At 45.0% G+C, this 26,947-nt stretch overlaps 1 protein-coding gene across 3 annotated transcripts in view; it reads left to right on the plus strand.

Moving 5' to 3' along the window:
* The window catches only part of SIDL (SIDL trafficking protein particle complex subunit 10), a 108,286-nt gene that overhangs the window by 64,882 nt on the left and 16,457 nt on the right, over positions 1-26,947 (plus strand). For 2 of the 3 annotated variants that reach the window (XM_075695368.1, XM_075695370.1), the window contains exons 13-19: positions 4,040-4,290; positions 7,754-7,983; positions 10,616-10,906; positions 14,284-14,464; positions 16,298-16,413; positions 21,703-22,031; positions 26,372-26,498. In XM_075695368.1, the coding sequence (XP_075551483.1) occupies positions 4,040-4,290; positions 7,754-7,983; positions 10,616-10,906; positions 14,284-14,464; positions 16,298-16,413; positions 21,703-22,031; positions 26,372-26,498 (1,525 nt within the window). The remainder of the gene's footprint in view (positions 1-4,039; positions 4,291-7,753; positions 7,984-10,615; positions 10,907-14,283; positions 14,465-16,297; positions 16,414-21,702; positions 22,032-26,371; positions 26,499-26,947) is intronic. The other variant, XM_075695369.1, reaches the window with a different exon arrangement.

The following is a 26,947-nucleotide window of genomic DNA, read 5'->3' on the forward strand; positions in this document are numbered from 1 at the left end:
TTTCTCCTTATCGTCTGGGTGCATGGGTATCTGCCAATACCCTGATCGCAAATCCAGTGATGAAAAGTAGGCAGCGGAATGTAAACAATTGATGACATCATCAATTCTAGGAAGTGGATACACATCCTTTTTGGTGACTGCATTCAGTTTCCTGTAATCAACGCAAAACCGCCACGATCCATCCTTCTTCTTTACTAAGATTACTGGTGCTGCCCACGGACTAGAGGACTCTTGAACAACACTTTTCCGCAGCATGTCTTTCACCTGTTCAGCAATAACTGTCCTCTCTGTTGCAGAAACGCGGTAAGGCTTTTGCCGAATGGGATGCGCAGATCCGGTGTCAATTCTGTGGCGAGCACGAGAACGAGGGAGTGAAGCCTGCTTGTCGCCTTGTGCGAAATCGAATACAGAAAGATGTGCCCACAAAACTTCTGCGAGAACGTGGCGCTCATGTGAGGGCAGCGCCTTGTTGATCATCCATAGGATCTGCTCTTCAGAAGTGCTTTGGTGAGGATCGCTAGTACGAGACTGCTCCTCCTCGCTTAGAACTGTAATGGAGCTGTAAGTAATCTCGTCAAATTCAGCGAGCTTCATATCACGCGGAAGAACAGCAGGGACGCAAGAACAATTGAATGCCCACAAATTTGAGACGCCATTCACTACTCTCACGACAGAGCGTGGTACGAGTACATCTTTCTTTGCGTAGCTCGACGTAAGTGGCTGGACTTGCGCGTCAAACGATGAAAGGTCGGCAGCAGCGAAGTTGACAGGGATACGTGACAGCGACCAAGGCGGTACGAGCAAATCTTTCGAAACAACACAATAGTTTTTCACTGGTAAGGATGTGTCGGCAAGGGTGGCGAGAAGCGCGCTATTCAAAGTAATTTCGCCTGTGCCACAGTTAACGGATGCACCACAATCCTGAAGAAAGTCAATCCCGAGAATCACGTCGTGAGTGCACCGCGGTAGTACGAGAAATTCTGTTATAAGATCTTCTCCTCCGAACAAAACACTTGCAACACAAATACCAAGGGGAACTAGGCACTCTCCACTGACACCACGAAACGTCACACCACCATTCCACGGGAACATAACTTTCCGACCCAGCCTCTCTTTGAATGTCACACTCATGACGGAAACGGTAGCACCAGTATCCACTAATGCTGTTGCAGGTATACTATCAATTAACACACGCACTTTGTTCTTCACCATCATAATAGGCAGAGGAGTATTTCGCAGAGACGCAGACTGTCCGGCGACCTTACCTCCATTGGTCGCGCCGGCTAGTTTCCCGACGGCGGTGGTGACACAGCACGTCGCCGTGGTGACGGTGAACGGCGTTGGCGACTGGTTGGGGGCGTCAGGCTACGGTGTGGTGCTTGCTGCAGCAGCTCCGTCGTCTTGGTCGAAGTACCCAGCACCTCCACCACAAAACTGTTACGGTTAATGTTAAAACGGCTTTATTTAAGGGACGGGATTGATGGTGAAGTCAAGATGGCGTCCCGAGGCTGCACACGCTAACGTCTTCTTCCTCTTCTGCTCGCCCGGCTCATGCCGTAGCAATATTATTCATTACTGATATAGAAGAAACTGTTGCAATGCGCGTAATGTACTTGCGAGAAGAAAAATAATTGCGTTCGGCGCATTCGGCTTGCTCTGCCAGCCGCCATTTTTGTTTTGGTGTCCCACACTGACAGCGGCAGCCGCCTGCTCGTTGACCCCTTGTCATTCCCCAGCAAATGCGGAATGAAAAAAGAAAATGTTTCTTTTCGCGGGAAATTTAATCTGCATAATGATCGCACCCCAGAATTTGCGTCAATTTTTCTGACAAAAATTTGTGATCATTATGCGAGTAAATACGGTAGGTAGGGGTACATGGAGTATTTGTGATTTCAAATGTGAATTGTGCACTTTTGTTTCATATTGAAGCATTCAAATAGAAAATACTAATTTAAATTTTTTCAGCTATTTAAATATGGCCAAATGTGCAGGGTTGCTTTGATTATTTATGGCTTTCTGCCATGGAAAAAGGCTCACACGCATGTTCTGCTGGTAGCTTCAAGTGTTCATTGTAGGCAAACCAAGAGCTGCAGTCAACTATCGGTTTTCACTCATTTGCAAGCTGCCCACTGCAACAAACTTAAACCAAAGGGTTTTTTTCTTCTTTTTTTTAACTGTATCTTTTTATGTATCCTTTATTTTTCTAAATTTGGCAAGCAGAAACAATTCTGCATTTGTATCACTATTTAAAATCCATATTTTTAATATATTCATATTCAGTTAAATTAAATTATCAAATTTCACTCTTTAAGCCCCCCCCCCCCCCTATGTAATGGGATGTATTCACAGCAGTGTAAGCAGACTTTGTTTCTGAGAATATTGCCTTAGAAATGATGACATTCTGTGGCCATCTCCTGAAGCTGAGACTTTGTTTTACTCGTGACATTATGCACTCTGAGGTATCTTGATTGCAACATTTTGATGAGTGAATGTCTCTTGCAAGAGCAAATTTTTTAAATGTTAGTGTTATAGAAGGCAGGCTTGTAAGCCAGGCAGAGCCAGTTTACTTTTGGGTTTTAGCTTGTTATTTAAAGGGATTTTGCGTGCTTGTTTGTTAAATTTGTTGATGAAGGCGTCAAGCATCTGCTGAAACATTGTCACAGGAGCAAATGAGTGGCAAGCGTTACCTATGATGCTTAGCCTCGAGAGTTACTGCTCTACAGGGAATTAATTACTAGCTCATGAGTGATTACAAACATAGCTTATATGCACATTACATGTTGTTTCTTACTGCACTGTAGTACTAATTTTATCAGTGCCTTTTCACTGTGCTGCTGAACACACCGATTGAACTACCTGTGTCAACTACTGATAAAGAAAAACATATTAGTATTTGAGTTTAGCTACATTAGTACTAGTTTTCTAGCATTTTATGGGGTCATAAGCAAGTACTCAAGAAATGGGGTGCTGTTACAACAAGACACGAAGAAAGAACAGACGGTTGACTTGTTTGCAGGTTTATTTGCATCCATTTTTTTTTGTCTCGTCTTAGTGCTGTATTCACCCAATTTGCACTACCTGCTATGTAAAAGCATAAACATAAGTTAAACACAAAAGCCTTAGTCAATGGTTATATTGCGCTCAGTTTTAAAAACACGATGAAGGACAGGACGTGGACGGCGCTACATCCGTCCACGACCTGTCCTTCCTTAATATCGTGTTTGTAAAACTGAGCGCAATATAACCATGAACGTTCACCAACTAGCCCCCTTCATTGCTCTACTAAACGCCTTAGTCAAACTAAATAAATAAAAAGCAACCTCTGAGTTGTCCTTTATCATATCTTTGTTTATTCATCTATATTTGTTTAAGAAATGTTTTTGTCTCTCTCTTTGACGACTAGTCTATTACCCATTCTAATGCCATTAGTAAAATTTTACATTACCAAATTTTACAGCTTGATAGCTGCGCAAGTTGGTATGGTGTCATACTTAGTGGGCGTAAAAGACTGGGTGAGAAAGTGGACAGACAAAACCGCAGCCCTGTGTTTATCTACGTTATCATCAGCTTTCACATCGCAAAATGCGACGCTTGTTTCACAAAGTGAGATAAGCTCATGGTTAGCTCTCTTGGTTGAGTGACTGCTGTGGAAAAGCGATGGTGACAGGCTCGGTTCCTGGTTCAAGATGATTTTTTATTCGCCTGTGAGTCTTGCTTTCCGAGGAACTGAGGAGTTTCTTCAGTAGCTTTTTGCTACATTCAGATGGGTGCCAACTTTCTTCCTCCACCTTCTGGATTTATGTAAAAATAATGTGCTTGCTCCTGTGTTCCACTCAAATTTGATTTATTCTCTCTCTTCTCTGTTACCATCTTGTCATGCAGCAAAAATAATTCACAGCAAGCAACAGCTCGTAGTGATCCTTACTCTACTCTGCTACTTATCAGTGCTACGACTATAATCTCAAGCATTCACTGGTAGAAAACACTACTCTGTAGTCTGCAGACGAACATCCTCCTTGTTGCTCATGAATCCGTGCAGGCAACTGGGTGAGCCACAGAAGGCGGTGCCCTTCCTCGTGGAGCTGGTGCGGAGCCAGGCAGACGAAGGATGGCACCGGCTGGCAGCCATTGGGCAGCGCCGCTTGCTCGACTGCTATGCTCAGACGTGCGAGTGGGGGCGCTACGTGCGCACGGCGCTCGCCTTGGCCGCCTGTTCCGCGCTACCTCTGGACGAACGTCTCCAGCTATTCGAAGAGGTTCAGCCGTGCATGCAGAACCTGCGTGAGATGGGTTCGTGCTGCCATCTGGTGCTGCGTTGCTGCTCCTGTAGTAAAAAAAAAAATTATGAAGAGTTACGAAACCTGAACTTTTGTGCCCCTATTAACAGCTGTAGCTGTTGACCTCCTGGGTTTTTGCAAAGATTTGTTTGTATATCTCATCAATATGACTTGTTGCTGTGGTTACCTTGTCGCTACAGTAACATCATGCGTAGCTCAAATCCAAGCAGGAAAACAGCTTCCTTTGTAATAAAGTGCATTGGTGAGCTAGTTGGCACATGACTTCGAAAGCAAACAGTGCTGGACTAAACAGGAAGACACAAGACAGAGCGCCGACTACGAACTAAATGTTTATTTTGTGCAAGGCTACATTTAAACCTTAGAAAGGAGAAGATATTATTCCTTACCTCATGCTGCCCTTGACAAAGTTGTAACAGGAGGCATCGAAAGTTATGGATCTGTTCGCTTTCAGTATGTCATAAGCACCAGCACAGACAGATTTCTTGACCTACTTCATTGCTACCTCGGCAGCCAGAACGAGACCCTATTTGTTCATGAGGAAAGCGTATGCATCGGTTCTTTCTTGGTTCTTGTTCTCAGCGATCTGCTTCTGGCTAGCTATGACCACATCTCAGAGACAGATGATCATACGGGTGATGCGATCAAAGTATTTCAGTATGTCAACGACTACCTCAGTATTCTTCACTTGACACAAGGCACCCCTGCAAAACTCTGCAACTTTTTTAGTAGGGGTGTGCGAATACCAGATAGTAGATATTGAATCGAATGTTGAATCGAATCCAATCAAGAAAATATATGAATATTGAATCGAATATGCAATATAAAAAAATTAATACAAATTTTATGCATACAAATTTTGTGCGAGAAAGAAACTAGGAGCCTACTATAAAATTTGTACTTTGGTAGCAACCGCGCAGTTTGCACAGCGGCGTGCGCTGTATCTTGAAGGTGATCTGCAGATGTGACAACTTCAGAGTCTGCTAACTCGTGGCCTGCCACCGCTTGCATTGCTGGCCCATCTTTCTCGCACTGCCCTCTGAGACACGATCACGAGAAGCACCCGGTACCTCCATAGCACGCGCACAACCTGTAGCAACTGCCAGAGGAGGTCAATGCAATATGTTTCACGTGAAAAAAAGGAAAATTCATATATAAGTCGCACCTGTGCATAAGATGCACCGATGAAAATTCCAGAAAAAAAATTCAACTTATACACCAAAAAATACAGTATGTTTACACCCACCCTCTCCAAAGCGCCAGCATCAGCAGAAATATTCACCTCACTGCGTTCACTATGAGACCGCTAAGGGCGATGATGGGGGTATTCGCTTCCTTGAGGTGGAAATGGAAAGACCGGTGAGAGGGAAGATAATGCAGGGTGACAATGAACAGTCCTTGAAAGAAAACCCAATGGTCGCAGGGCTTTTGTGAGAAACATCGTGATAAGGCGTGCACGCAGCCGCTGTTCCCCCACTTCTCATGCAATCCGCTAGCCACAGTGCCACTCCTACGCCGTCGCTAGGAAGATTGAAGTTGTCAAGTGGCACCACACGTAGGGAAAGAATGTGAGCTGCATCCCTCGGCACTTCCAAGATAGACAGAAAAAGAATCCACAAGTGCGATTCCAAGTGTGATGACCTAAAGCGCCTCAACTATGGCAACTACAGGTACTCGCAGTAGGGTACTTGCATAACCGACTTGCAGGCATCAGATAGCCCATGGTCTATTCAAGTTGCATGAGTGTCAGCAATGAATGCGTTGACCTCCTATTCTGAACCGACTCGGAAGAGTCGTTTGCTGTGTTCAAAATTATGGCGTTTTACATGCCAAAACCACTTTCTGATTATGAGGCACGCAGTAGTGGAGGACTCTGGAAATTTCGACCACCTGAGGTTCTTTAACGTGCACCTAAATCGAAATACACAGGTGTTTTTGCATTTTGCCCCCATCGAAATGCGGCCGCCATGGCCGGGATTTGATCCCGCGACCTCGTGCTCAGCAGCCCAACACCATAGCCACTGAGCAACCACGGCGGGTGTTTGCTGTGTTCAGTGATGATGAGTAGGTGCTAGTGTACCCCATCATTTACCATTTGAAAATAAACATGCTTTCTTCGATTCCGAAGCCATTTGTTATTCATTTGTTTAATTGATCCGGTTAACGAACTAATTACCATAGTGCTAATTACACTACTGCAGCTAAATCTCGATATAATCCAGTTGGTAAAATTGGCGCTTTACTTGGCGTATTGAAATTTCACTACATTGAAGTTTGACCTTGCATTGAAAGAAGTGCAGCTGCCGACTTATCTTTCTTACACAGAAGAGGCTGCAAGAAATGTCCGAATAATCGGCCAGTGGAAAAAACTGTTTCATTGAAATTGAGAGTAGGCGACCAAAGTAATGGTTTGATGCTGTGTTGACAAAGAGCTCTTCACAGAGGCCATGAGGTACTTGGAAAGCCCCAAAAATAAGTAGGTCCAGTGCACTGTGGTACTTGGTGTAAGTGGAGCTTTTGCATCCACAACTTTCTTTTTCACCTAGAATTGTGTGACACCAAGGGTAATGTTCACTTCAGTGAACCACTGTTTAGACAGTTCAACCAACATGGCATCGACATTTCTCGAATGATGAGAAAGCTGTGCTTTAAATTGAATAGAAGTTAGACGACAGCCTCAATGACAATAACAGGAACTTTGTTTACGCCTGCCACATTTGCTGGTTTGCAACATCGCTTACACACATCATGTTCGAAAAACTGAGCAAGAGTCAGTGCAGCTTCTTTAATTTCTGTTGCCTTTATGCATTGGTTCTGTTGAGTAGGTAACGGTGCCGCGAGCTTAGTCCTAGTAAGACCTGGCACGGAATCCTGAATATTGGTCAGCTACTTATATCCAAAACTTGTTGCTTGTGCGGTGCACTCACTGAAAACATTTCGATTTGCAGTAAATGTAGTCTGTTAATTGCAATATTTCAATCAATCTTATGGCAATCTGTCTTTATAGAGTCATGAATAGCTTCTTCCAACTTTAAGATAGTGGAGAGTGAGCCCTATGGTTTCCCGAGATGAGGGGTAACATCCTTTTTCTTCTCACTGATTGAGATTTCTTGCAAGATACTAGCCTTCTCCTCAAGCAAGATGGCATTGTGTTTAGTACCGCCACTCATGCTGTCAGGGTTTACCAGTAGGAAGCGTTAGCCACAGCAAAAATGCATCACATGCTGATGCCTAATGTGTACCAACATGCACATTTACAGTCATTGTTATTGGACATTTTTTTAATAGAACTTTTTGACTAACACGGCCATATTTGAGTTAAGAGGCTCGTCATCATAGGGAGCTTCAAAGAGCTGTAGGGACTGTGAATGACACTGTGAAGGAATCATGGCTTAGACTTAAGTGAATTTGTTGTGGACCACAATGCATTAAGACGTTTTATGCACCATCATGTACAGGAGACGGGCCTGTGGCACTGCCCATGGAGGGCCTGGTGTCGCTAGAAGCCGATGAGGCTAGTCATGCCCTCGCACCGCCTGCATCGACAGTGCCTCGGTGGGCAGAGGGCAGTGAGGTCGAGCTGTCGTTGACCTTGACAAGCCAACTGCCCGCTACTCTCAAAGGGTGCATCCTGACCCTACACCTGAATCGGCTAGAGGCACCTCCATCCGTCACCAACACACCAACTGTAAGAGGTCTCAGGGTCTCAGCCATGTTTCACAGCACTTCAGCTTTGTAGTTAAAACATGCATGCCTGCCAACTTTTGCCAAGCTTTATTAACTATTATTTTCTTGGCTAATTGATCAAAGGGTCATTAGGGTTGCCACCTCTAGCGCAAGAAAAAGAAATGTTCACAAACGAGGTGGTACTGCTGACAAATGCATATCAGTACTTGAAGCATTATCATGTGAAATGTCGATTTATTCTGGATTTGCGGGCTGTTTGTACAGTTAAACCTCGATATAAAAAAGTCAGTAAAATCGGCAATTTGTTGTATTGAAATTTCGTTCGATTGAAATTCAACCTTTTATGCAAGTAAGTACAGTCACCGATCGATTTTTCTTACACGGAAAGGGGCCACAGAATTTTCCGAATTATTGGGCAAATGAAAAACCAAACGTGAATGAGAAATCAAGTCATTTTGATAAATTTGGGAGTCTGCGACGAATGGTACGGTTTCACGCCACGTTCATCGACGATATCTTCTTGGCAGTACGAATTCAGCGAAGCCGGCCATGCTTTCACGTGCACTCTGCCCCCGTGGCTGATAGTGTCGCCCGCACTGGGATGACGCTATCAGGAAAGTGCTGGCAGCGGGGAGCGAATGCTTCGTCTGTCTCTCACTGCACCGGGTCACTGAAACTTGAGATTATGCAACATCCAATACTAAATGCGCGGTAAGACAGCTTACACGGTGCCATGCTGTCTCGGCATGCCTACCCTTTGCATACGCGGCAGATTACCTCTCAACCAGGGTATGTGGTGGCGTATGCGCTCAGCCGTGCTTACAGCCATGTGCAACCATGGCTGAGACGCGTGCCAACTTACCCTCCACTCCGCCTCGCCTCCCCCTAGCCCCCTTGCGCGTGCTTGATCGCATTACCGCAAGCTCGCTCCCCTCCCCCTCTTTCCCTTTGCTCGTGCTGGACGGTGGCAGTCGTGAAGCCGCCATCTTTCTTCTGTCACCCTCGCACACTTGCACTTGCACCTCAAGCACACAGTGCGCGGGGTGCGATAGGATATTATCGCACTTGCACTTTGTGCGGGGCATTATGCAGCTCCACTTCGGCAGTCGCTCTTGTCATGCAGCGCGCAATTTGAGAGGTGCGTTTGTAAACAGCCGCTTGTAAATCACTCGTTTGATCTTCTGCGTTCGCAGAAGTTTCCATTTATTGTCTCGGCATCCCTTTGCAGCGGCAGTGAAATTTCGTTATATTGAAATGGCATACAAACACACTTTGTTATATTGGGGTTCTAAATACATGGTGTTCTATGAACAAGAGGTTATGAAAAATAAATACTTCATTATATTGAGAATTTTATTATATTGAAGTTTGTTATATTGAGGTTTAACTGTAGTAGATATGTGTAGCCGTTATTGTGAGGCCTAGAGTCTACTTAGTCCTCTAGGAGTTATGGTTGAAGCAAATTCTTAACCATTCAGAAATGGTTTGTAGCCAGTATGAAATTTTATATAACAAACACTGGTTCAAAGAAATAAATGAAAAGTGGTCTGGCCACCCTTCACGTGACTGGGTGTTATACTGCTACAAAGAAACGGGACGCAGGAGTCACTGCAATATCTCATTATATCTGTCGGAGCATATAAAGTTTTACAGGCGACGACCTGTTTATGCCTTTTCCTTTTCCACACATCTTCGAACTGTTCATGTCTACTTAACCCACTAGGGAGTTTTAGATTTTTCGTACGGAAACAGCTTTGGGTAGCCATAGGGACATTTGCGCAACCGAGCTGCCATGTCCTGCATACATTGTTTTGTACCAATTTTGCTGTCTTTTGTATACTTTCCTGCATTCTTTTGTAAGCATGGTGATTTATGTCCCTGAATGTTGGCTGCGCAAAATCTAAAGCTCCATATTGTCTCAAGTGACACCAGCTGGCACCACAAGAAGGAGTGAACAGTGGTTATATGATAAACAGCAGGTGCAGCATCGTGAAGTAGCATGTGCACACAAAATAGGAGAACTGAGCATATCTTGGTGTCTCTTCTTACTCTATAATGGATGGACACAAAAGAACCTGATAAGCAAGTGTGTTGATACTTGGAGGAGCCGTCAGAGTGCAAATTAGACAGACACAAAAAATCAGAAGACCGGACAGCACTGGCACTACATGCATGGCTGATTTATTACAGTCCCAAGAAGGAATGGATAATAAGTACGAAATAATGTGCATGCACACAAATCCATTACAGCAAAGAGCATGAATCATGAAACCAAATCTTGCTCCCAAATAGAAGTAACAGAAGTATTTCTGACATACTATGTGCCTCGTTTTCTTATATGAAAAGTCCCCAAAAGTTAATGTGCAGTGCTTTCCTTGCTTCTGCCCAGAATCTCAATCTCGTGGAATCGAGGTTCACAGCTTCAAGTCATGTTATGTGCTGGCAGATGATTGTTTCCTTTATTCTTAATTCTTTTTTTTCTTTATTCTTCTGTTCTTCGTGCCCATTTTATCTGTGCTACGGTGACTTCCCCAAGAGAATGGACAGTCATTTCTTTATGGTTATGTACAATCCTGTCTGACATGACTTGGCTATTTGGGCTGGTCCTACCAACTGGTGTCCCTCGCCTCCAGCAGAAGCATCGTGGCCGGTGGAGTTGGCTAGCTTCGAGTGGCCGCCCTGGTGGGTGGAGCCCTCGCATGGCTGTGCTGGTACCCCGTGCGGCAACAAGCCCTGCTGCAGGCCGAGGGAGCTCCGGCCACCACAATGCGGGATCCGTGGGACTGGTGTGCTCCAACCTGCCCACCGTGCCGCCCCCTGCACCGTGCCTCACTAATGCCAGTGGAAGCAGCGACACCGTCGAGTTCCAGCTCCAGGGTGTTGACCTAGTGCCGGGACTCAATCGTTTCACCTTCCGCCACAAGGTGGGGAGTTCTGTAGTATCTGGTACAGACTTCTATTCCCAATCAGTAATTTTGAGAAATTATTTCACATTTTCGTGCCGTAATTTTCCCTGTGGCAGTGGTTTGTTTGTGTGATCAATTTCAGCTTAGAGAACTATGAGATCAGAAAGTAATACAAACGGAAGGTGAAAGTAATACAAACGGAAGGTGTTCGATTCTTTTGGTCATGTACACATCTGTTGCATATCATATTGACCGCAAATAAAGACGGGGACAGAGGGAGAGAACACCATAAACAGCACGGGCGGTAAACACCAACTAGGCCAAAGTGAAGTACTTCTGACACATCTGTTGGTTTAGCCAATCAACACACACTGAAAATGCTGTTGCCGAAAGTGATCAGTCTTGAATGTGGCCCCTGTTGCCTTAAAGGGGGCCTGAACCATTTTTTGTCGAAGTCTAGAAATGCATTTGAAGTTAAAGTAGACTGTTTCAGAAATATTTTACTTCAAAAAGTTGAATGCCTAATGCGTTCAGCAGAAGCAGAGTTACTGGCAATCAAACATCCCTTGTGGGGAGCTTCCGCTCCTTTAATGACTTGCACTACGAAATCTATGGCAAAGCGGGGCGTGACCACAATGCTCTGCCTACTGAATGTCACCGTGGTGCATGCTTCAAATTTGATTTTGCATGCTCACGTAGACGCCACAAGTTCCAATTTTGGCACCTATTACAGTAAAAGCTCGTTCATTCACAACTCGTTAATTCGAAATTTTGGATAATTCGAAGTGGCCACCGTGGTCCGTCCAGCAATGTATTCAAAGTAATATGTAACGCATCCCGCTAATTCACACTGAAATCCACATCGTCGCTGATAATTCGCATTCCATGCAGTTGTGGAATGAGAGAGTGCTAGTGTGCAAGAGCACATTGGCGACGCTGGTGTAGCTGCGCCGGTTGCGCGGCTTTGCTTTTTCTATCTATGGCTCTTTTTTAGGCCTGACTGGAGAGAGATGCGTTTGCGCCTGGCCAGGCATGGCCAATGCCTCTGTTGCAGGTTGCTTCTCTCTCATGAGGTTCTGTATAAAGCTCAAGGGTGACAAAATCGTCGCCATACGCCGTATGCTGTATGTGCGAGTGAAAGTGTGTGCAAGGGTGAGCCGGCGTACGCGGCTCAATCTCGCGAGCGCGAGTGAGGAAGGTGGGGCGGGTGCACGCTCTCTCCTGTCGTGCGTGAGGCACGGGGATGAAATGGAGGGAGGGAGGGGGAGGGGATGTTCTTGTGCAGCTGCTGCTGCTTACGACGTGGCCATGGGGCTGTAGTATCTTGAAAGCGATCTGCGACGTAGCCAAAGTGTGCGCGCGTGTGGGCCTCATCCTCAAATCGATCTGCGATGTTTGCATAGTGCGCGTAGTGCCAATAGCTTCGTATGTGATGTGCTTTCTACGTTTCGTTCGCATTGAAATGAGCACTGTACAGAGGCCAGTTCACTTGCTGCTACTGCCGCGATTCCTCACACTACCGTTTTTTCAGCGAGTTTCCGCGTTCATCAAGTGAGATGTGTTAATGTTTACCTGTGCGCGCGTGACACCGTACTTGTTAATTTAGTTAGCGAATGTTTACAGGTTCATGTGGCCAATAAAACTATTATCCTTACTTCACATAGCTATAGACTAATTTGCAATCGCAATCGATGCTTTGCTTTTCAAGCGAAACTGCGACATTTATTTTTTCTCCGCACCGGTTGGCGCGACGAATGCGCAGAGGGAGCAAGAGTTATCTCGACGTTGGGCATGTCGGACCGCGTCCGGTTACGCTGGCTGCGCCAGTGCTTTGAATTATAGGCATTGTTCTTCACACCAACAAGACGTATCGTGTGTGCCTGCATGCTTACGCCACGTCGGACTATATATGCACTTAACTCGGCCATTTCTTGGGGACTTTCATTAGTTCGAATTTTGTATAATTAGAATTTCTGTAGCGTCCCCGTGGAATTCGAATTAACGAGCTTTTACTGTATGCACGAAATGCAGTTGTCCTCAGCGAGTCGCACTGCACTCAGTCAGCAAACTCATTGCGGCACCCCGCAACGGCCATGGTGCCTACACTATGTAGCAGACTGCAACTACATGCAACTGTAGTGCGTATGTGCAGCGTTTCCTTTGTGCATGACAGTGCTTGGCTGTGCGTTCACTCTCATATGCTCCAATCTGGCCATGCTACGTGGTGTGGACCAGCTTTACCCTACACCAGCTTGACCAATGGATAGTAGCCACATCCAACCTGCACATATTGAAGCGTTATTAATAACTCAATATGAAGCGAAGTCTGCCAAGGCATCTAACTATTAGCAACCAGGAGCGAGCGCATGCTGGTGAGCCTGCATGTGGTCGGACCTTAAGTTTTGTGTGGTTGAGGCTACTTGAGCATTTAAGTTAGTCGAAATTAGTGAGGCCCAATGGCTACGACACCGTTAAGTAGGGTGGCCAAAGTTTAATTTCTACGTGGTTGGCTGCGGCCGAGCCTGAACAGACAATAGTTGGCTTCTTCCAGTGGTGAATATCTCCCGTCGAAAACGCCTATTTTCGGCCAACGCCAATACCATTCTTGAGAAATAATCGTAGCTCACAATGTTTGATTGCGGTACTTACCTGATTCTAAAGCGCGGCATTTTTGTTTTCGAGAAAATTGGGCCGACAATTGCCTGCTCGGTGCAATCGGATGCAAAACCAAAACCGCCTTCGCGGCGTTTGTATGCTTTACCGCATAACACGAATGTATTGCGGCGAAGCTGACTAAAATTTATGCGGCGAAGCTGGTTTTAGGAAACGGGCCGCCATTGTGCTACACATATTATACCCTTGCTCATTTTTTTTTTTTCCTAGGAAATCGGGTGCGCGTTAGATTTCTATTTTGTTTAGAAACTTCAGTGTAATGTCTACGTTAGTCTTCTACTTAGGACATATAAAAAGTGGGCGCACGTTTGATTCGGAGGTGTGATAGACTTGGGCAAATACGGCCAAATGAATCAGTGGTATGTTTTGGCATTTCTTCTGCATCTTGTTTAATTCGACATGCGGGATAATTTGGTCAGTTTCGCCGATAACGTGAGGGCGGAATTAACGGAAGTCGACTGTAGTACTATGAAATCTGTGACGTTGCACTGAGGGGACGTACCAGCACTGGAGCTTTGTTGCTAAATTCAAAAAGGGAAACTTTGACCTTAACTTTTGCTTACAATGGTCTGTGAACCTGGTACTGTGAAATCAACCCAAATACAGTTTTGAAAGAATACTCGATCAGTATAAGCTGAATTAGCATTCCCCTTTAAACCCCACAGTTTGATTCTAGTTCTTTCCTGTAGTGGCTCTGTGACAACAGTGTTGCTTCCCTGCAGGTATCTCAAGTGGGCTATTACATGGGTCGGCAGCTGGACCTACGCTGGGAGCAGCTGAGCCTGGCACAGCTCACACTGGGTGGGGGTCTCACAAGCAGGGGAGCAAGGCTTTCAATGGCCCGGCCACCCGCCTTCACCATCTACTATGACAGCCCCAAGGTGGCATTGCACTTTCCACAGGGTGAGATTGACAGTGGCGAGAACACGGCAGGCACTATGCAGATGGTTCACATTTTACCTCTGCCATGTGTATGTGTTCCTGTTCTCACGAAGCAGCCTCAGAACTATGTTTTGGCGATTTAGTGCCAGACTGGCTACTTTTGAGGCTTGCTAGTCAGGAAAATGCCCGCTAATCCGCTGCTTAGCTCTCTTGAAATTAATGCCAGATGTCATACCAGGACCATAAAATGGCAGTAGTAATTGAGTTTTGCACAGTCATTCCTTGCACTGTAACAGTAGCATGTAACTAAGCTAGAAGTAATATTTATGTCTTCAGTGATAATGCCATGTAATATCAGGCTATCGCTCAAAAGCGGCTTTAAAATGGCATGGAGTGTCGTGGCGTGTGGGTTTCTTTCATATCACTCTACCACAGCTTGGCTACTTTTTTCACCTGTGGCCGAAGTAACCAATTTTTTGTTACTTCAGTGAATATTGTGGCTACTTATTTAGTTTTGGACATGACAATTCGGATCCACATTGCCACACAGCTTCTCATGCTAACTTGCCCTCTTTTGAGGTTATTTTTGCACTGCCTTGTCACTTTCTTTTCTTTGCATTCTCAGCTTTTAATTTACCTTTTTTGTATGGTTGGCTTATTAAATAAAATAAAGCCAGCCTTAACAGTGTTTGCTGCAAATTTATCGTCCCTCATAATTTTTGATGCCCTGCTCCCAGTAGTTCTGTTCTTCATTTCGATGATTATGTTGGCCCTAATTTTTTCCATTCTCGAGTTGCCTAAATTGTACAGTACTATTTCTAAAGCAGTACTTAATTTAGTGTTTCGATAAATGATTAAAAAATAAATTATGTATGCTCTAAATGTAAAAATATTTTTGTCACCTTACTGTCACTTAAAAAATATTCACTCATCTGTTCTCTAAGATTTTAAATGTGCAATATAAAGAATTGACCTTCAAATAGTAAAAATTCAAACTCTTTGGCTTTCCAAAGAAGGATGCTAGAAAAATGTCTGACGCAAAGACATTCATAAGTCATCAATAGCCAAACAATGCCCACATTTCCTGCTCAGGCTGCTGTGTATGTTTCTTTGTACTAGTACGAGGTAGTGCCACTAAAAGCAGCCATGCATTTCAAATGACGAGTTTGTTTATCTGCTTTTATACTTCTGTCGTGTTGTGTATATATTTCCTGGTATTACTCACAGTTCTTGTTGGACTACATCCTATTTACCTTCACGTTATTCAAGCACAAGTTTGCAGTTTGGCTTCTAGGAGCTTGAATAAATGCTGACTGAACATATGAATTTTTGTGTTTATTGAAGGATCAAACAGTCATGAGCACAGCAAAGAAAGAAAGAATCTAAAGAAGTTGAGGGGCAAGCTGAGATTTCTTTGTGACATTCGTTACTTAGTTGTTGTCTTTGTAATAAGCCACTGTATATCGTGCATATCACAGTCAACTTCATTTGAAAGTTATGTTTGCTCATGTTTGCCTTTCGTCATCTCCACTGCGTTTCACTGTGAATCTCTTCAACGGCGATCAGTAAATCTTCATTATGAATTAAAAAATGGCTCATTATATCCATTTATAGGAAATTCTTCTTGGGTTTTCATGAGAACTTCAAGTGGAAATGTGATTTATTAGTTCACTGGAAACCATTTCACTATAGCAAGCTATCACTGTTGCATGGTCATGTCTGTGCCAGTCGACTTGTTTCCATATTTCTGCGCCATGTTATTGCGCATCGCGTCTCAGCCATACCATCCAGTCCTGAAGCCTGTACTCGTCACTGACGAGCTCGGTGTGCTCTGTGCTCCCGACACTCGTGCAGGTGAGCTCCTGGCTGGGGTGCGGCAGAGGCTAGAGGTGGTGCTGACAAGTGGCAGCATTCCTCTCACTGCCGAGCACCAACTTCACCTCAAGGCCTCCAAGGGGCTGCTGATCAGGGTACGTGTTGCTTGTGCCTCCCTTGCTCTTCTCATCACTACCTGAGATGTTGAAAGCATTGGAGTGGCGGTGGCGTTCTGCTAACGAGATGTGTTTCCATTTGGTCAAGGGTGCAGACATGTGAGAGATACGTTGTGTTTCCCTGACCGCTGTGTGCATGCGCTAGTTGAGCAAGAAAAATTTTGGGACTGCTTCCTATTACGGAGGTATTACGGAGGAGGACACGCTTTCCTCCGTGCGTCCTTAGCTGAGCTGAACTGCCTGACCATGGATAAATACAATTAAACCTTGATATAACGTAGTAGGTAAAATTGGGACATTTGCTTCGTTACATCGAAATTTTGTTGTATTGAAATTTGACCTTTTATGCAAAGAAGTACAGTCACTTATCAATTTTTCTTACATGGAAAGGGGCCGCAGAATATTCAGAATGATCAAGCACTCCAAAAAAGCAAATTTGAATGAGAAAACTATTAGTTTTAATGAATTTGGCGACGAATGGATTGGTTTCACGCCATGTTGATGATATCTTCACATAGACGGTATGAATTAAGCGAAGCCAGACACGCTTTTGCATGCATTTCACCCCTGCGGCTCATAGCATCACCTGCACTGTGACGGCGCTATCATGAAAAGTGCTGACAGTGGGGAGTGAATACTTTGTCTACCTCTTGCTCCAAGGGGCCTCCGAAACTTGAGATTACGCAACCTTCAACACTAAAGAGGTGGGAAGACAGCTTACATGATGCCATGCAGTCTCGGCATTCCCACTCTTTGCACGCACGTGGCAGACTATCTCTAAAGAGGGGTGCGCGACTGCTTATGCACTCAGCTGCACTTATAGCCATGCGTAGCCACGGCCGAGACGTCTGCAAGATTACCCCTCCCCCCCCATACTGCCCTTCCCCTCGCACTGACTTGATTGCGTTACTGCGAGCTCACTCCCCTCCTCCTCTTTCCCATTGCTCGCATGGGGAGGCGGCAGCCATGCGGAAAACCACCATCTTTCTTTCTCACCCTCACACACTTTCATTTGCACCTAAAGCACAAAGTGCGTGGGTGCACGATAGGATCTTATCGCACTTGGAGTTTATACGGAACATAATGCAGCTTCACTTTGGCGGTTGCTCTTGTCGTGCCGCACATAATTTGAGGTGCGTTTGCAAGCAGCTGCTCGTAATTCAATCATTTGACCATTTGCATCCACGGAAGTTCCCATTTATTGTCTCGGCATTCCTTTGCTGCGGAAATAAAATTTCGTTGTATTGAAATCGCATACAAACACACTTCTTTATATTGAGGTTCTAATTATATGGTGTTCAATGGACAAGAGGTTATAAAAAGTTAAATACTTTGTTATATTGAGAATTTCATTATATTGAAGTTTCTTGTATTGAGTTTTAACTGAACTCCTCTAAAGCTCTCTCTCCACATATGTTTTGTAAAGGTTACAATACTGCACTTGTAATTGAGGGGTCTGTAGTTCGAATCACAGGTACAGTGTGCTTTTTTTTTTTTTTTTGCAGTATTATGTCGTTTCCCCCTTTGATTTCTGCAGTGGTTCTTTACCTATGCTTCACCACCAGGCCTGACATGGAGAGTTCCTGCTAAGGGGAGCGAAGCGACCCAGCACTAAGCGGGGGTGGGGACCTAGTAGATGCCACTTTAGTGGCCGCTTACCAATGAATAATTACATCTTACTGTAAATTTGTTGTTTTGTATGCTTCCTCATTATTGACTTTGTATCGGCCACTGTAATTTTGTTTGGACAAAAATTAAGCGCTGGTTCTCGCATAGCGTGCACTGCCATCGGCTAGGGATGAATGGAACAAAGTGTGTCCTCCTCCATAGTACCTAGATGCAGCCCTCAAACCTTTCTCTCACAATTCGCACATGTGCAAAAGCATCAGGTAAATGCGGCACAGCTCCTGCATGTCTGTGCCCTTGACAAAATGAAAATATGCACAGTAAGGTTGTTAATGTGGGTCTCTCGTTTCTGTGTGGCTTTGGGATGTAAACTCATGCGTAATTCGGGTCCTTTTAAAAAGTGCATATGATGCTAAAAGAAAGATAGCAATGCCATCAAGGAACAACAAAGCAGCAACAGCCACATGTTGCTTTTGGTTTCTTTCTAGCTGAGCTGTGACGTCATAGTCTGTCATTTCATTTCACTTTAGCCCCATCCCAACCAAAAACAAAAAGAGGTTAATCCTTTTTTTTTTGTATTTATCATTCTCTTAAGGGCTTCTTTAATAGGCACCTAATACCGTATTTATTCGAATCTAGGCCGATAGTTTTTTCCAAATACGTGATCATATTCCAAACTCTAGAGTCGGCTTAGATTCGAGGATTTTAAAAAATGCGGCAGTTTTTAATTGAAACTGCTAAATGTGGTGCATAGCTAGCGCCATCTAGAAAAGTCAGTATCGTAGCCGCTACTAGCCGTGCCAGTACCCAACAGGACACAAGCGAGGTCGCCATTTTCACCTGTGTCGTGTCGGTCGTATCAATGTGTGGCGTGGTGTTATCGCGATGGCACCAAGCAGGAGATGCCACTACAGTGCCGCTTTCAAGCAAAAAGTTGTGATTACCACAGAGGCATCGTCAAACCTTCAAGCCGGGCAAGACTTTGGCGTCGACGAGAAAAACGTGTCGTTGGAGGGGACAACAACAGCAGCTTTTTGCGTGTGCCGCAACGAGGATGGCATTTAGAGAGCCAAAGAAAGGCCGTCACCACGAAGTGGAGACAGTTTTGGCCGACTTTGTTTAGACGCAGAGAGCAGCTGCCCTTCCAGTAAGAACAGAAGTGCTCCAAGCGAAAGCTAGGGAACTTTCGAGGGAGCAAGGCCTAACACCAAAGGATTTCAAAGCCAGTCGGGGTTGGCTTCAGAAATTCATGAAGCGCTTCAGCTTCAGCCTCCAACGTCGCACTTCAATCGCCCAGAAGCTGCCAAGCGATTTCGAAGAAAAGCTGATAGCTTTTCAGCGCTACGTGCTGCGAAAGAAAGAGGCAGCAGGCTACAACCTTGGGCAAATCGGCAACACTGACCAGACGGCTGTGTATTTTGATATGCCAGTGGCGTACACCATGAATGAAAAGGGTGCCAAGGAGGTGAAGATGCACTCTGCGGGCTACGAGAAGCAGCACGCAACTGTGATGCTGTGCTGCACAGCTGATGAACATGAACTCCCTCCTTTATGATATTTAAAAGGAAGACACTGCCTGCTTGAGAAACTTTCCCAAGAAATGTCATTATGCGGGCAAATGAGAACGGGTGGATGATGGGCGCGATGGTGGAAGAGTGGGTTAAGATTGTGTGGCGATGGCGTCCAGGAGCCCTTTTGACAAAGAACTCGCTCCTTGTCGTCGACTTTTACCATGGGCACTTGACCAACGTGAAGGCTGCGCTCGCCCAAGCGAACACGGACCTCGCTGTTATACCGGGCGGCATGACGGGCCAGTTGCAGCCACTTGATGTCTGCATCAACAAACCTTTCAAGGATCGTCTGCGGAAATATTACACGGACTGGTTGACTGACGAAGACCACATGCTAACGGCAATGGGCCGCATCAAACGTGCATCGCTATCGCAGCTGGCGGGCTGGGTAGCTGCAGTGTGGGACAACATCCCAGGTACTTTGATCGTGCGCACCGCGAAAGTGCAGCATATCTAATGCGCTTGATGGTATCGAAGATAGTGCACTGTTTGAAGGTGACAGTGAAAAGGAACACAGCGACAAGTCTAGCAGCGACGACGTTGAATGAGCTCTGCATGTTCAGATTCAATAAATGCTGTTTGCATTTTGTAAACGCTGTCCTCGCTTTTTTTTTGTTCGACCTACATTCGAGGTAATATATATATTTTTTTTGTTGGCTTCGGACTTTAGGGGGTCGGCTTAGAGTCGGGTCGGCCTAGATTCGAGTAGATACGGTAAGCCCCTCATTGCCTTCTTTTTTTGCATTCACAGTGAACATATTGTATAGTTATGCAGTTAACCTTGACATAACGAACTTGAATAAAACAAATTATCAGATATAAAAAGGTTAAAGTTCCTGAATGTAATATTTTTTAAGCCATTATCAGTGTGTAACAAATCGTATATGCTTATACGTTATAACAAATACAGTAGAAGCTCGTTGATATGATTCTGTTTAGTACGATTTCCCAATGCCAATGTTCACGATTGAAAAAACAAAAAATGACCCAAAACAGTTATGCTTCTTTTTTTACTCATTGATGCATTCCTGGAAAACACTATCTTTCAGCACTAATGTTCAGTACATCAACAAACTGTGATCATATTATACATTTTTCTGCCTCTAGATTTCATCTAAACAAGAAAAGGCGTGAGGCGTGCACAATCAGGAACAGTAGCTGCCCACCACAGCAGCTTTACTGCAGTGCTCGCCCACCCTTGTCACCTAAAAAAATCGGCCCACTCAGTTTCCTATTCTGGTACCAGCAAATCTCCTCGTGGTCATTGCATGCCAAATTCACAGCAATCGACACCAACCCTATTGCGACAAACATCTTCACCTACCTGTGTCGCAGAGCGCGTAGCGTAGTGCTGTTGGAAATGTACTGCATGCTTTTAATAGGCGATAGCGCAAATGTGCCGCTGTTCCCTGTTGCAGGTGGCGCATAGTAAGTGCCATGTTACGCTCTGGCAGCATTGTAATGTGGCGCCGCCCACCAGCTTGGTTTTGTTTCTGTTTTGTTTCGGTTTACATTGCGTCTTGAAATACTACACAACAGAAAAACGACAATATGCACCTCTGTCCGCTTGGACCCCCCCTCTCTCCAAGCTCAACGTGCATCGGCATCTTGTGCTTCAACAATTAATTCTAAGTGAGCATGTCAAGTCAGAACATCCCACCTGAAGATGCTGCTGACTCAGGTAAAATTTGAGGAGGGCAAAAGTAAGCTTGCTAAAGCTGCAAGAATGGCAATGTGCATCTCTGGCTGCTCGGGCCCTATCAGCTCTGTGCTCATCAGCGTCTCATGCTACTGCAGTTCATGCAGCGCTTTGCATTATTCCACTACAGTGAAATCTGCCATTTTCTTTTTCACTTTGGATCATACGTTTTCTGGGTTAGTAAGTTCTTTTTTGTGTTTTTTTCCTTCTAAAACCTGCTAACAATGTTCTAATGTATCAGATATAACGAAATTATTTCCATGTCGGATGCAACTTTGTTATTACGAGGTTTGATTGTATAAAGGTAAAAGTGCACACAGTGAAAGCAGCATACGTGCTGTACCTAAATGATGAAACATCTGCTGCCTGCAGCCCAGCCCTAGAAAGACAGACTCTGAAGCTGAAGAGGCGAGCTCCGAGTGTCCTCTGCCTTCGTTGTCTCCATTGTCTCCACCTTTCGCTGATGAGTGCCGTGTGCCAGTTGGAGAGCCCGGTCTGGCAGCATCGTCAACAGAAGGGCGCACCTTCTCTCTGGTGCTTCAAGCACCGCTGGGACCGTCGTCCTCACCTGCCTCACACCAGGTGGCGCTAGCAGTGGAAAACTCAGATGGTGTTGCTGTTCTGGGGTCGTCGCAGACAGTGGCACTCCACTTTCTGGCACCCTTTGCCTGCAGCCACCGGCTGCAGACTTTTGACCAGCGGTGAGTTCACTGCACGATGCTGCTGTCAGTCACACACCTGAGCCGACCGTGTTGGTATTGTAATCTTTTAAAGCTATCTCCGCTGCCATTGCTGCCAATCCTGCCTTTCTTTCTATGCTTTGTAACCACTCCACCCACACCACCGGAATGCTTTGCCTCAGAAGTGGTGCAGTACTGCCCTCATACCATGCCACAATGCATGAGGCAGTGTAAAACTAGAAAATTGTTCCACTTTTCTGTAATTCTTGACAGGGCTTCACATGCCCTCCGCATTCTTGGGTATACTGTATTTGCACGAGTCTACTGTGCCCCCAATTGTTATGCGCAGTTATATTATCACCCAAATAATAAAAAAAAAACTTGGTGCAGATTCTACCGCACACATCAAGTAACGAAACCTGAGCTGACGCATACCATGTTAAAACAACTTTATGGAGCACACAAAGGTACTCAGGCAAGCACACATCTGAATCTTAGCGGTGAGTCGCCATCGGAGTCCGACAACGCCTCCTTTTCGCTGTCTACTGACCACAGAAAGCCATCTTAAGTTCCATCTATTGCATTACAAATGCCACACGTACAGCAAACTGGAAAATGGCGACCGCGAAATTAAGCATAAAGACACAATGTCCGTTCAATGGCAGTCTGGTTAGCTACCTTGCATTGAGATTTTTTTTTTAGCACTAACCAGTTTCGTTTCTTATTTTGAATAGAATTAGTTACGATTGTAACGCACATGCAAATTTGAACTCGCTTTTTATTAAAGAAAGGTGTACGTTAGAATCGTGCAAATACAGTAAGCATCTTTGCATATGAGAAGAAATGTCGCAGAGTTTCCAAAGTTTCTTGTGGACTTCGCAGGACAAGGGAAGCAATAGCTCAGGGCTGTTAAGTGCCCTGCATGGTAGCCACAATAAGCATTGTGCTATGCATAGTTGTAGTTCATGTAAGAAGGCCTTCTGCCTTCGAACAAAAAGAAAGGAAATGTGAGAAAAACATATTAACCAGAAGAACATATGATCTGAAGTCACTGAAATCTTTGGCAGACTCAGCTGTAGTTGAAATCTATGCAATGTGAAGCATTGCGCAAATTGTTGCAGCACGAGACGCAGGCGTGCGCCAGGCTGGTGGTGTCTGAGCAACCCGAGATGTACGTTGTTGTTTTTGGCGGGTACGGCAAGCTTACGTTCGCGCTTCTCGAATTTGGCCTGATTCAGTATAGCTTATTCGGAGGAGGGCATTCTGGCGATAAGTTTTGATGTCCTTACTGGGTACGAATTGTTGCGGCACGCGATGCCGACACATGTCGAAGAAGGCGAGGCTTAAGCGGCCCAGATGAGCGTTGTCATTTTTTTTTTCTATTGCGTAGTGTTTTTAAAACGAAACCGAGGTGTTCAGCTCCGCCAGAATACGATACCACCAGAGGAATACATGAAGCTTACATGGCGCCATCAGCAGAAAACTTTGGCACGTTTGGGTTATCATCTATTAAAGGAAGGGGTATGTGAATACCGGATTGTAGAATTTGAATCGAATATCGAATCTAACCAAGAAAGAAAAGCCAAATACTGAATTTAATATAGAATATCGGAAAAATTTTCACAGAAAGTAATACTTACAAATTTTGGGTAAGAAAATACAGTGGTGCACATGCTTGGGTGTCTCCTAATATTGCATAGCAAGAACATTGCACGCTATAACTAATTGAGGTGCATAGAATTCAAGATATACAGCTTACTCTTACTAAAGGGAATACCAAATTAGCATGCCAGTGCTGATTACAGCTCAGTTCTCATATATGAGGTTCTCATAAAGACTTTTTTTTATCAATAGAACTTCTGTTGAATAGAAGCAAGTGATTTTTTACCTCTGAAACCAATGTATTAGGGACGTTCTGTTGAGCTAAATACCAATGAGGTTCTCAATTTTATAGTGGACCTGTGTTTTGCGGCAGCCACTTATTTATTGAATATAACGTTTTGCTTTCCTACCTTTATGGCAGTTGGATTATTGTAAGGCCAATCTGCGTGACAGGCAAAAGGACTACGCATCACATAACTCCGATCACTGCTCTGTGTGTAGCCGACGTCGATGGTAAAGAGCAGGTGCTGTCCGTGCGATTTCATTGTCAGGTTCGGTGTGATTTGTCACCTGTCAAAGAACCTGAAATCTGGAGGAGGAGGAAAAGCATTTATAGAAAAAAAAATAAAGCAGAGGACAAGCAGGTGTGTCTGTACGGGTAGGCGCCCTCAGTCCAGGGCTCCTGGAGGATTACAGAAAGTTCATGTGACGCTCGCTACGCCCCCCTCCTTTTCTTCCTCCTCCTCCTCGTTCACCCACTGTCTCTTACTTTCATTTGTGGGGTGGTTTGACAGCTTTACTAGAGCCGCGTGGCTACTGCAAATAGATCTACATCGATTTGGCACCAAACCATAGCTTTAGTCACCAACGCTCAACGAAGCGGCACCGATTAGGCCTAATAGCCTAGGCAGTATGGCCGTGATGAAAATTCACTGTTGGTTGATGTGATAATGGGCCGCAAGCGGTCGCGGAATACTTGCCACTAATATGTTCATGTGGGTACGTATCTCATTAGTAATCGACGGTTGTTGATGCGACGTGAATTTCATAGCCGCGTATGCAACACTATATGCGTTCCTATCCATGGGGCCCAATCTTTGCACTTTATGAAATACATGCTGCTTCTGTTGCTGTTCCCTCTGTCCGCATCGCATTATCATTTGGATTGGTCCTGTCGACCCGAACGAATCGGGCCGACGTCGGGGAGCGGTTGCGGCGACAAAGTATGCTGCTGCATCAGTCGGGGCAGCCCATCCGCGGCACGCTCGGTGCTCCTTTTGTGCCGAAAATGAAGTGAAACGCTCCCTTGGATGGCATCAAGCGCGAGGAGCTCCACGGCGCACACAACATGTGGCACTGCATGAGTCTCTATAGCGAATATATCAAACGTTCGAAAAATCAAATAGTAGACACTTGATCCTCGAATCGAATTATTCAAACGTTCACTATTCGATTTGATTCGACGATGTTCGAGTATTGGCACACCACTGATTAAAAGCGTGCAGTACACTTCCAGTGGCACTATACCACACACACCGTGACACAGGTAGGTGAAGGTATGAGTATTATTGAAATAGGGTTGGCAGTGATAGCCGTGACCATGGCATGCGAAGGCTTGCAAGCGGTTTGCTGGTACTGGAATATGAAACTGAATGCACGCCAGTGTTTTCATGTGACACGGGCGGGCAAGCACAGCGGGGAAGCTGCTGCAATGGGTGGCTACTGTTCTGGGTCACCTTTCGGTGTTCCAGGTCACCTTTTGGTGTTTACGTCGAATCTAGTGGTTGCATGTACCATTCGAGGCGCTCACAGTTTGGTGATATACTGAACATTAGTGCCAAAAATCATGTTTTCCGGGAACATGTCAACCGGCATAAAAGAAGCGCATTTGTACAGGGCAATTTTTTGTGTCCTCGATCACGAATGTTGATGCCAGGAAATCGTATGAAACGCGATAGTGCGAATGAAAATCTTCTGTATTGTGGTGTGGCCCTCTGGCTGAATTACATTGCTCTGCTGTTATCTTAGTAAGCCTGCACATAATGTTGCCACTGGCAGTGATGTGTGTCTTTTAAAATCCTCAAGAATCCTTGTCCAAATGGTCTTTCACCTGCTGTATCAGCACGTTCATGCATTACCGAAATAAAGTGAAGCTTCATCATTATCACCAGCATAATTTATGTCCACTACAGGATGATAACCTCTTGCAGCGATTTCCCAATTACCCCTGTCTTGCTTCAGCCAGCAGCATTCTTTGCTTGCAAACTTTATCACCGTTTAATTCGTAGCACCCCTTATCTTATAACACCACTATTGAAAAACAAAAAACAAAACTCGTTACTGAGTGTAAAGTTGATCTGATTTCTAGTGCCGTCCCTTATAATTTGTCGCGTGAATACAAATTACAAAAACTGCAAGAAGGTTTTGCTATTGTCCGTTGCTAATTTCTGCGAGCTACATGAATGAGAGGATCAGAAAAGGATTAGTGGCTCACAATCAGCAAGCATTTGTGCTTTCACTGAGGCATGTAACTGGTTCACATACCTGATTGGCTGATGCTATCTACAACTTCTTCTGCGCCGCAAGCAGAGTTATTGAAACACAAGCATTTTTACATATATAATAAATGCTTGTGGTAGTGAATGGGTTATAATTTTGAGTTATCGCAGTAGCTTCGGCGCATGCAGCACATTTTAGGCTGTGCTGTTGTGGGCATCACGTCCCTGACAAGGCTTGACACGTGTGTGTGCGTGCTGCAGGAAGTACCTCCAAGTGAACCTGCAGGGCCTGACATCACAGCCCTTCACAGTGGGGAATGCCACCCTGCTGGCACTGGACAACGAGCCTGTGTACCTCAAACCCCTCCACTCAAGCTCACAGCTGCTGGTCAGTGATCAGTTTGGTGATAGCACATTTACAGCTATGCTGTGTTGGCGCTATAAAATACAAGATATTGCATAAATAGGTGGTGCCCGCGCTCCGCTCCCCACAGTGATGGCCCTCTTAGAGTACACAGTCGCTGGCCGATTCTTCGGACATGCTTGATTATTTGGACAGCTCCGTGGCTCCGCCAGTGGCCTTATAGACTTAATGTATAAGGGCAACTGAAACTTCAGACACCTTATAGCACATTGCGCGATAATTCAAACTCCTACTGCACGGCCATGTGCTAATGTGGCCAGTGAGTCAAGCAGAAATAGAGATACAGTAAAACCTCGCTATAGCGAAGTTGAAGGGGGAGCCATAATTACTTCATTGTATTGTTACGTTGCAGAAGTCACATACTAAGATGGATTTACAATATTTATAAGAGAGAAAACGACGCATAAACAAGA

The sequence above is a fragment of the Dermacentor variabilis genome, chromosome 6, assembly GCF_050947875.1.
Source record: "Dermacentor variabilis isolate Ectoservices chromosome 6, ASM5094787v1, whole genome shotgun sequence".
Lineage (NCBI taxonomy): Eukaryota > Metazoa > Arthropoda > Arachnida > Ixodida > Ixodidae > Dermacentor > Dermacentor variabilis.